This window comes from Anarhichas minor, unplaced genomic scaffold, assembly GCF_050575085.1.
Source record: "Anarhichas minor isolate MPS153535 unplaced genomic scaffold, ASM5057508v1 ptg000012l, whole genome shotgun sequence".
NCBI classification, from domain to species: Eukaryota; Metazoa; Chordata; class Actinopteri; order Perciformes; family Anarhichadidae; genus Anarhichas; species Anarhichas minor.
The window spans coordinates 317,344-327,937 of NW_027466458.1; the positions used below are offsets into that span (position 1 = coordinate 317,344).

The 10,594-nt window shown below is 43.6% G+C and overlaps 1 protein-coding gene across 1 annotated transcript; it reads left to right on the forward strand.

Moving 5' to 3' along the window:
- Positions 1-998: 998 nt before the first annotated feature.
- On the forward strand, positions 999-6,174 carry ppp2r2ca (protein phosphatase 2, regulatory subunit B, gamma a). Its single transcript, XM_076090717.1, has 9 exons — positions 999-1,062; positions 1,533-1,630; positions 1,826-2,009; positions 2,745-2,857; positions 2,976-3,153; positions 4,243-4,407; positions 4,540-4,709; positions 5,516-5,607; positions 5,877-6,174. Exons 1-9 carry the CDS (start codon positions 999-1,001, stop codon positions 6,172-6,174), a joined length of 1,362 nt encoding a protein of 453 aa, XP_075946832.1.
- The last annotated feature ends 4,420 nt before the right edge of the window (positions 6,175-10,594 follow it).

A 10,594-nucleotide genomic window follows, 5' to 3' on the forward strand; every position in this document is an offset into this window, starting at 1 on the left:
CTCTCTCTCTCTCTCTTTTATCCTCCTTTGCCTCTCCTCCTCTCACCTCCACCCTTGCTCTTCTCCTCTCCCCTCTCCTCTCCCTCGGACAGCAACGCGGAACCGGAGCGAGGCCTGTCTCGGGCTGTCTGCAGCAGAGGACGCACACACACCAGCGGGGGAATAGCAGCAGCAGCAGCAGCAGCAGCAGCAGGCAGACTGGTAGGTGTGCTGAGGCCTGTCTCCCTCCTGCAGCACAGGGAAGACATTGCGTTCTCCTCTGATCCCCGTCAAGGACTATCTATGAGAGGTGTGTGTGTGTGGGTGTGTGTGCGTGTGAGAGAGCAGGGATCTGGAAAGTAGGCAGGACCACCACACCCTGGGAGCATTTACTACCACTGCCGGAGCTACACTGGGTGAATGTAGATATTATCATCCTCTTCATCCTGCCGTCTCTGTGTGTGCATACAGACGGGTTTATATTCTCTCTCTCTCTCTCTGCTGGAGCTGTTTGTTGTCTTTCCTCCACTCCATGGCGGTGGGATTTCGGTCGACGAGGCCTCGCGCATCTGCACACGTGTTTCTGTGCTAATGAGTGTGTTGAACGCCTAATAAAGGTCACACCATTTGGCATGCGAGTGTATCGTCAGCACCCGCCTAATGACAGCCCTCCTCCTTCTCTTTCCAACATCATCACCAGCCCTTCACATCCTCCACCTCCACCACTCTCCTCCTTTCTGTCCTCCCCGCATCTTCCTTTCCCCCTCACCCCCTTTTCCTCCTCCTGGAAAAAACCCAAACCCCTCTTTCTCCTGCCTCTCTTCATTCACCGTCGCCTTCTCCATCTTCACGCCTCTTCTCCTTCCGGCTGGCTGTTTTTCCCCCCCAGGATGCCTTGCTCCAGGCCTCTTCGCTAGGCCCCAGCAGCATGGGCGCAGCCCGTGCGGGGAGAGAGAGCACGGATCGGACCCTTCCCCTCAGGACGGGCGCGTCGGCGGGTCACCCTCCCTCGGCTTCAGATGGGCGAGGACGCTGAGAGCCCCAAAATCAACCACACCTTCCTACGAGACTACGTCACTGAAGGTAGAGCAGGCGGCGGGTCATCCCCGTCTCCGGGGTGTCAGATAGCATGCTGGCGTGATTGAGTGGATTCATTTATTAGCTGCATGGGTGCATCATCCCTGCACTGCCAGGGGATGGATGTTGACTATAATCACTCCATGATATGATTTTGGCATGGTAAACTTGATTTCATGTTGGTTTAGAGTTTAAGGAGCTGGTAGCACAATTAACATTCAGCGTTTGTTTTCTTGTCCCATTGAGAATTAATCCACGTCCGGTCCAAGCAGCATGAGTAAGATTTATTCTGGTTTTATTGATTAGGATACTTTGTATTGATCCAGTATTTATTTTTGTTCATTTCCACCCCTGATTCATTTTCTCTGTGCCTACTTTACGTCCTTTCTATTCTATCATCTCTCCTTCACCCTTACTTCCCTTATTCTAACTATTATCCTGCTTAATCGCCTCACATTTTCCCCATCTTCCCCCAGCTGATGTCATCTCTACGGTGGAGTTTAACCAGACAGGGGACCTGCTGGCCACGGGGGATAAAGGTGGCCGAGTGGTCATCTTCCAGAGAGAGACTGAGGTCGGTTTAACATGTAAAACTTCAAATTTATACCCAGGATATCCGCAAACAAGCATGAATGAATAGTTACTACCTATACGACCAAACTACAGCATTCTGGCATCACTTTGTAAAATAGATGTTCTTTTCTGCTATTTCTTTACACATAAATGTTCTTTCAAAGCTGTGGTTTTCTTCCTTATTTGCCCCGGACAGTCCAAAGGGGAATCAGAGGAGGTGGGGGAGACGGGGGACTGTGGGGAGTACAATGTCTACAGCACATTCCAGAGCCACGAGCCGGACTTTGACTACCTGAAGAGTCTGGAGATCGAAGAGAAGATCAACAAGATCAGATGGCTGCCACAGCAGAACGCGGCACATTTCCTCCTCTCCACCAATGGTGAGAAACCAGTGACACCATTCTCTCCTTCCCAGTTAGGATGAAGCTAGTAGACATGTGTACAGTTTGTACTGTGAGATATCAACCGTGATTATGCATGCATTTTGATTGATATTAGCGATAACATCTTCATTTACCTAGGTGGGATAATATATCATCAGACAGTCATTGGAGTCACATTTGTGGGGACATTAGTGGCACCAACCTGCCAGTGTTAAAACCAGAGAACCTAATCCGTGTATATTATTCCTGTCATGGATTTAATTACCCTGAAATACTCATCTGGACTAGGGATGCGCGGATCCGACTTTTTCAGTCTTGTTACTGATACCTTGGCTTTGGTTATCGGCCGATGCCAAGTACCGATCTGATACCAGTGTTTAGTTAATAAACTGTATGTCTCACTATGTGGATTAGACTGGGAAAATTCCTTTATGTGTAACATTGCTTTCCTAACTTTGTAAAAAAATTTAACAAATAAATACATAGACATAAATGTACTGAATTACGAAACCAGATCGGCCCATTGTCACAAATACCCGAACCATCTATTTGAGCAAGTATCGGACCACTAGTCCGATATCCGTATCGGTGCGTTTCTAATCAGGATTTCCTGAGAAACTGGCCACATGAAGAAGAATTCATGATCAGGTCTCTTCTCCACTGGCCGAGGCGTTTAATGTTAGCTTTCTCTCAACTTCCTGTGACGTCCAAATCTCTCTCCGCCCGTCACAGATAAGACCATTAAATTGTGGAAGGTGAGTGAGAGAGACAAGAGACCAGAGGGATACAACCTGAAAGATGAGGAGGGGCGGATCAAGGACACCTCTACCATCACCTCTCTGCAGGTACACACACACACACACCTTTATCAGCCACGTATCAGGTTGATGTTCCAAGTGCCCTCATATGACCCCTGACTCCATCCCTCTTGTTGGTCGTCGCCTCTCTATCTCTGTATCTAAGGTGCCGGTGCTGAAACCCACAGATCTGATGGTCGAGGTCCGTCCCAGACGAGTGTTCTCCAACGGGCACACCTACCACGTTAACTCCATCTCAGTCAACAGCGACGGGGAGACCTACCTGTCTGCTGACGACCTCCGCATCAACATGTGGCACCTGGGCATCACGGACCGCAGCTTCAGTATCCTAACTAACAGCGATTCGCTTTGTTTATGTCATGAACAATTTTGTATTATTGCACTGTGCTCCTGAACATCACTCTGGGCTTTCTATAACTCCGTAGCTCGCTATACAGCTGATTTAAAAAAAAAAATTGTAACATAGGGTATGAAATTCACATAATGAAAGTGCGAAGAGGGAGCTATCATTTTCACTGCCATCATTATACATTTGGCAGCAGTAATGCGAACATTATAATAGGATGATTTTTAATTCAAAATCTATTTCTGTAACAGGAGTTAGAATAAAGTAAAAATAGTGTCATAATAAATCACGAATATTTTGGGGTTCAGTTGAAGTCAGTGAATCTATGTATTAAAGTAAACAGTTAGAACAAGAGCACAGTGAATCCTATGTTTGTTCGCGTGTTTGACTCCATCACATGAATTAACAGTGTTGATACGCACCACCTACAATCGTGCAAAATGAATATACTTGCTCTCTGATTCTCCCGCACTCAATTCCACCTCTTTAAAATATACATTCAGTTGAACTACACTTTACATTCTCCTCTGAATTCATCGTTGATCTATATTTCATGTAAACGGTGTCTATGTTTGGATTTATGTTTTCATTAATTAAAGCGCTGTGTATTCAGCTCAGGCTGGAGCGTGTTGGACAAAGGGGGGGGGGGGGGGCATTTCCCTTTCAAACGGAAGCTGACCTAGAAAATCAAAGAGGCATCTATGGAAGAAGAGTTTAAATAATTCACTTGGCAGTACACTTTCTTCTGAGCCACACAGGACCGCCACAAATAGAACAGAGAGGGAGCAGAGTGAGCATTGGGGGGGGGGCAGCGTTTTGGGGGTTTTGATTATGTATTGAGGTGAGAGCGCCGAACAAGTCGGTACTGAAAAATTAAACGTTTGTCTGAAACTGAAAAGCAACTGAAAAGGATTTTAGGTGACTTATCACTCTACCCTGCAAAGATTTTACAACATATATCATACTGTCTGCATATGTTATCTATGCAGACAGTATGATATGTGCACCTCCCAAGGATTTGCTGCCACCTCAGTGGTGTTTAATCCCTAACAGGCCTTTCTCTCAGACATCGTGGACATCAAACCAGCCAACATGGAGGATCTGACGGAGGTGATAACAGCGGCGGAGTTCCACCCTCACCACTGCCACCTGTTTGTGTACAGCAGCAGCAAGGGCACCCTGCGCCTCTGTGACATGAGAGCCTCCGCTCTCTGTGACCGACACACCAAACGTGAGTAACGCTGTGGACATTGGAGAGCTTGTTCGCATCGATTACATTTTTGCAACGCAGAATTGAACATAATTGCTCTCGCGATACAAAATGTCATATTTGTGAATAATCGATCACTCTGTCGCTGTTTAGTGTTTGAGGAACCTGAGGATCCAGGGAGCCGGTCCTTCTTCTCAGAGATCATTTCCTCTGTGTCGGACGTCAAGTTTAGCCACAGTGGGCGTTACCTGCTGACCAGAGACTACCTCACCGCCAAGGTGTGGGACTTGAACATGGACAAGGGCCCCGTGGAGACGTACCAGGTAAGTTAGCACACCTATGTGTCAGTTAAGATCTGTATAACCTGTGCTGATTAAATGCATGTTAATGTGGCCCTTGTAGCCTGTGATTGTTGTGTTGTTGATGAATGTGACATCCAGACAGATTTTGAAAACATGCAGTCTGTCGTAGATGTTAAGCTTTGGAAATGGTGGATCCATTGGACCAACATGTTTTGGTCTGAATCTACCCCAAGTGCCTTAAATTTGCATTCTTTTTAATGGCCATCAAGGGGCGACTCCTCTGGTTGTTAAAATAAGTCTAATTGTATAGAAGTCTATGAGAAAATGTCCGTACTTCTCACTTGATTTATTACCTCAGTAAACATTGTAAACATGAGTTTATGGTCTCAATCTCTAGTTTCAAGTCTTCTTCAATACAGCATGATGTTCATTTAGTAAGTTCTGGTCCATTTAGAGTCAAATAGACCATAAACAGGGTATGCTTTAGGGCGGGACTACCTTGTGATTGACAGGTCGCTACCATGGCGTTGTCCAGTCTGGGAGTTGTTCGTGTTTTCTTCTTACAACTTTAACAGTGTGTATTGGTCACCTGAAAATGTCTTCTTCATTGTTCGGTCGCACTCTCTCGTGTCACTTCTGGTTAAAAAAAAAGAAGGGATGGCAGCGGCCAAAAAAACAAGATTGTGTTCGGCCAAATTGCCAAACTTGAGGCTTCAAAATTGTAGTCCACAAACCAATGGATGATGTCACAGTGACTACGTCCACCTCTTATAAACAGTCTTTGATTTACCCTAGACACTAAGGTTGACTGTGTGCTTGATCCACAGGTCCATGAATACCTGAGGAGTAAGCTGTGTTCCCTCTATGAAAACGACTGCATCTTTGACAAGTTTGAGTGTGTTTGGAACAGCTCAGACAGGTAAGGAGACAAGGATAGACAAAGCACAGTATACTGTGTGTCAGTGTGTTTCTGCTCGCAGTGATGCGCTGAATGCTCTGCCTCTGCCATTATCCGACATCTAAATCAATCCCAGAGACAAGCTTTGCCGACGTCAAATCAATCCCTTTGCCTTCAGTTTCGTTATCTTCCCGTCCACTTCCTCTCCCCTCTGTGAACCGAGCATTTCTTCTCTTTCACCGTGCATTCAATATGACATCTCGTCATGTCAATCTCTCTCCTCTCCTCAGCGTGATCATGACAGGGGCGTACAACAGCTTCTTCCGGATGTTCGACAGGGAGACGGGCCGAGGCGTAACCCTGGAGGCTTGGCGAGAGAGCAGCAAGCCTCGGGCCGTGCTGCGGACCCGGCGAGTGTACAACGGCGGCAAGCGGCGCCGCGGGGACGTGGGCGTCGACAGCCTAGACTTCACCAAGAAAATCCTGCACATGGCTTGGCACCCGTCTGAGAACATCATTGCCATAGCGGCCACCAACAACCTGTACATCTTCCAGGATCGCGTCAACCCGGAAACACAGTTACAGTGACAAAGACACGAACAGCGGCACAAATCTATATTTGGATGTCTTAGAGACGGCATGTGGACTGAACGGCCGTTATGAGAAGATTTAGTCAACAACCAAGCTGTTTCACAACATACTGACCGTTTGTGTTGATAAAAGATTGGATTAATGATAAAATCTTAAGACTGTTAATATATTCAAACCCCTACAGAGGGTGTGTAATCGTTTTTTGCTCAACACTGAGATGAACTGATGCCTCCTGTACCCATCAGGGCATGTTTTTTGGTCCCACACTACTCCCACTTTTTGAAGATGTTTGTGTAACTCCACCGTAGGGGCGGTAGGAGAGGTGCGGGGACACCTCTCCCTCTGCAGTGACTCAGTGCTGTTGACCACACAATGTTGCACTCCTCACTGATGCGCTCTGGTACCTTTTTTGGCACAAAAATGAAAGATAGGCGTTTCGTAGCAACGGACGAAACGTAAAGGTCCCAATGACTTTGCCAGAAAGTGCATCTAAATGTAAGCATTTTTTTTCACTATTGTGGAGTAGGAGTTGTATTATCGTACAGCTCTTCACAACAACATCCGAAACCTTTCTCTATCTGGGTCGCCAACAGCGGTTGAACCTCTCCCTCAGAGCAGTGCTCTTGGAGATTTCTCGTTTAAATGCCCTGTAATCTTCGCCCTATTCACTTTGCAATAATAGCACTGATGAAAACACAGTGCAAGCAGTATTCTTGCTTTCAAACATGAGCTCTTCTTCTACAGGTATACACTCTTTTTACTGTTAGCTGTAAATATTATGTGTTGTCTCTTTTTGTTATTATTATAAAGGCGGTACCAATTTTGGGTCCAGAGAGCTAAAGGATAAAAGAGGAGTACACTGCAGATCAGAAAGATTACGAGATGGCATTATATTTCAGTTGAAGACTAGATATATAGGGGATTTTTCTCGTAGCAAGACATAGATAGGTATTGCCAGCTGTGGCGATGGAGGGGGGAGTTGTGCACAAACCAACAATTACAGTTTTGTTATGTATATTGGACCCGTATTGGGTTTTAATTGAAGTAATTTCCTTGTCTGAACTTTACATAATACGTGGTAAATTATCGGAAATGAGAGCGACAGTGTGTTAGCGTCTCTCATACGCTCTAATTGAGGCTGATTGGTGATCAAATCTTATTCAGACAAATGTTTGATTTATGTTCAACGTTATGCTAATTGGAAAACGAGCAGTGTTCATTCTGTAAGGCATAAGCACATGTTGAAGAAGTATCTCACAATCAAGGAAAAGATGGATACCAAGCACACAGACGAGGCCCCTGATTCAGCCGATCGGAGTGTTCATGAGTGAGTTTGTGTCCGGTGTATTTGAAGGTCAGAGGTTATCATCAGTGCAATAGCTCATTATGTACATTGCTGAAATGTCTTTATCATTCAAACAATAGTCAAGTGAGTTTATCACATCACCGGTTCGTAATGTCATTATACCGTATACCTCACAGTGCCACATGCTACTCTGGAGTTAAAAAGCCCAGGATGTACAGCAGCAGTAGGGTCGATGTTTGTGTTGGGCTGAATTCTGTGACTAGGTCGAGATTTGATTGTTTACAGTGAAGTGCTTTGTCTTCAAGTGACCTTGGCCCCGATGGGATAATCGTAAGTGGTCTGGATGTGAAACTGGAGCAGGTGGAGTAACAGAATCAGTGCAGAGGTGGAGGCTCCACTTCAAAAAAAAAAAATATATGTATGTGCAAGCAACATCAACATCAGTTTCACAGTGTAAACCTTAAAGTGACAGTTCAACCCATAATCAAAAAAGGGATCCCCCCCCCCCTTACCTGTAGTGCTTTTAATCGAGTTTGTTTTGGTGTGAGTTGACTAGTTTTGGAGATACCGCTGTAGTGATGTCTGCCTTCTCTCCATTATAATGGCACTAAATGGTGCTCTGCTTGTGGAGCTCAAAGCGCCAAAAAAAAAATACATTTGAAAAACTCAACAGCAATTTCTCTTTCTGGAAATCATTTTTTTTCGTTAACGAACTATGGCTTAAAAAAATAGTTCCTACATGAAACTGGTCACAACAAGGTCTGTATATTATCTTGAGTAACCAGGGTCATGATTTCTAATAAGAAAGGCAGACATCTCTACGGACGATATCTCCAAAATCAAGCAACTCGCACCAAAACAATCTAGATTGATAAATAGCATTACAGGTAAGAGACAAAATATGTATTATTGATTTTGGGGGTGAACTGTTCCTTTAAATCCCCAAGAAAAGAAGACAATTGTTCAAATGTATATTCCACTCTCTCTTCTCACTTTTCATCACGGTTTACAGACGGTTACGCCTGCTGGCTAGCGTCTATATTTTGGTCTTCACTGTCCGCCATTGTTGTTAAATGCAGACACGATTGGTGTAACAAAGTCTACAACTCGACAAAATCCACACTGACAACCCACAAGAAAGTAGTTTCCATAGTGACAGGCCACCTGAAGCGTCGTACGAGTCGCCAGGGCTCAGTCCTCCAATGGCGAGCTGTAGTTTAGAGCAGGTCAGTTGTAATCGCATCATAACCGCCGCCACATGCCACCAGCGAGAGGATTCGTGTTCAGGAGCACAGCAGCAGCATGTTGCCATTACTCAATGCTACTAGCGTGTATATCGATCATACTTTAAAAAAAGACAAATCTAACGATACAAAAAAACTCAAATGAGGTGAATGAAAGGAATGTGCATTAATAAAATAATCAGACAAAAAAATGTGTCCTTTTATGTCTGTGTGTCTATATTTAATGGGAGATCTTTTTTTTTTTCTCATCAGTGAATGACTTTTAGACCATAAATCAGAATAAAAGTGTCCAAAATGGGGAGCAGTTTAAAAGACAAGTTCTTTATTCGTCATTGCACGCTCCCGTAAACTCCATCACTAAAAAAAAGAAGGCACTCAAATTCACAGTTTACAGGCTGTAAATCAATGATTGTCATTCACAGGTAAGTAGAGGTTACAGTTGAAGGCTGTTCACATATATGGCTTTGAATTCACCAAGAGTGTTATATGCTGATTATCTAATCAGTTTGTCAAGATGTTGCTACCCTGTGAAAACTGTATCTCAAAGAAAAAAACATTTTTCAGATAGTTCAGTTGTAATAATTGCTTTTTAAATAATTTTGCTGAAGAAGTAGGAGACTTTTTTCAACTAATAAACAAATTCGGTTTTATCTATACAGTGACTGAAAGCAAAGTTAAAAACTGTGACGTTTATTTTGGGTTTATAAGTGTGACTAAATTATCACAACATCACGGCAATGTCAAGGCACTCTGTACCCTGAAGCAAAACAAATCATTTCAAATATTCACACCGCTGGCTCTCTAGTTCTACGGAATGGATGCTTTTCGATGTTTTGGTGGTACATCTATACAGTCAAAGATACCACCAAAGATTTTTTTCAAGGAACTAATACGCTAATTAATTTTGTTTCCCTGAGGAATTCAGTGGTGTTTATTTATATTAAATCATAATTAGAAGTCACCTCTCCAAGTTACTTAAAGCTACCATAAGGAACTTTCATTTTGTGTCGATTTTGGCGGCCCCTGTGGACGAAAGGGTTAGTGTTTCCAAGCACCAGAGTCCCTTTAAAAAAACTCATTTTACTGCAGCAGGGTCTAACGGTCCTGGTTTTCCAGTGCCTCCCTTCCCTCCAGCGGGCCCACAAATGCAAACTTTAAATGAGGTTGCTGCATCATTGGCCATCTTTGCATTGGCAGATTGGTGTGTGAGCGTGTAAATCAAAACATGAAACTGAGACTACGACACTTTGACAAGTTTGTGGGCTTATAAACAGCCTCCCTTCAAAACTGAATCAATGTTTTATGTTTGCTTTCCAAATGCCATTTTATGTGCATTGTAATTCAAGGCACAGGACCATTTGATCATTAATCACAAATAAGATTAAGACCGGAGCGTTTTAAGACCACAAAGCTAGACAAATCTTGGCTAACAGAGCCACAAACAAATATTCTGTCACACAACCTATATAAATAAATAAATAAATACGCAGATGCATATTTAAAAATGCACTAATGTAAACACACAAACTGTACATGCAAACATACTCCAAATATTAAGACATTCCTTAATACTAAAGCAGCAACATTTATCTTAAAGATAAGTTTTACTCCGATAATATTTCACTTTTAACAAATATACAGTGTCTCTAGGGATCAGAAGTGGTCAGCACCCAACATTAGTTTCCCTGCATATAATTTGGCACCATCAAATAGCAGGCTTCTTCTTTAGAACAAAACTTATTGAAACATCAACTTTCTGAAAGTATGACCCTGGACACAAATAGAAGATGTTTTTTTTCTCTTGGCAAGAAAAAGTTAAGTCAAAGTCATTGTGACAATGACTCCCAAGGGAAAGCTGGTATCTGAC

Bases quoted from the DNA above. Each gene is read 5' to 3' on its own strand.
- ppp2r2ca (XM_076090717.1), top strand. From the start codon at position 999: ATGGGCGAGGACGCTGAGAGCCCCAAAATCAACCACACCTTCCTACGA. The intron at 4,710-5,515 runs GTAAGTTAGCAC...CTTGATCCACAG, and splicing joins GCCCCGTGGAGACGTACCAG to GTCCATGAATACCTGAGGAG. The intron at 5,608-5,876 runs GTAAGGAGACAA...TCCTCTCCTCAG, and splicing joins GTTTGGAACAGCTCAGACAG to CGTGATCATGACAGGGGCGT.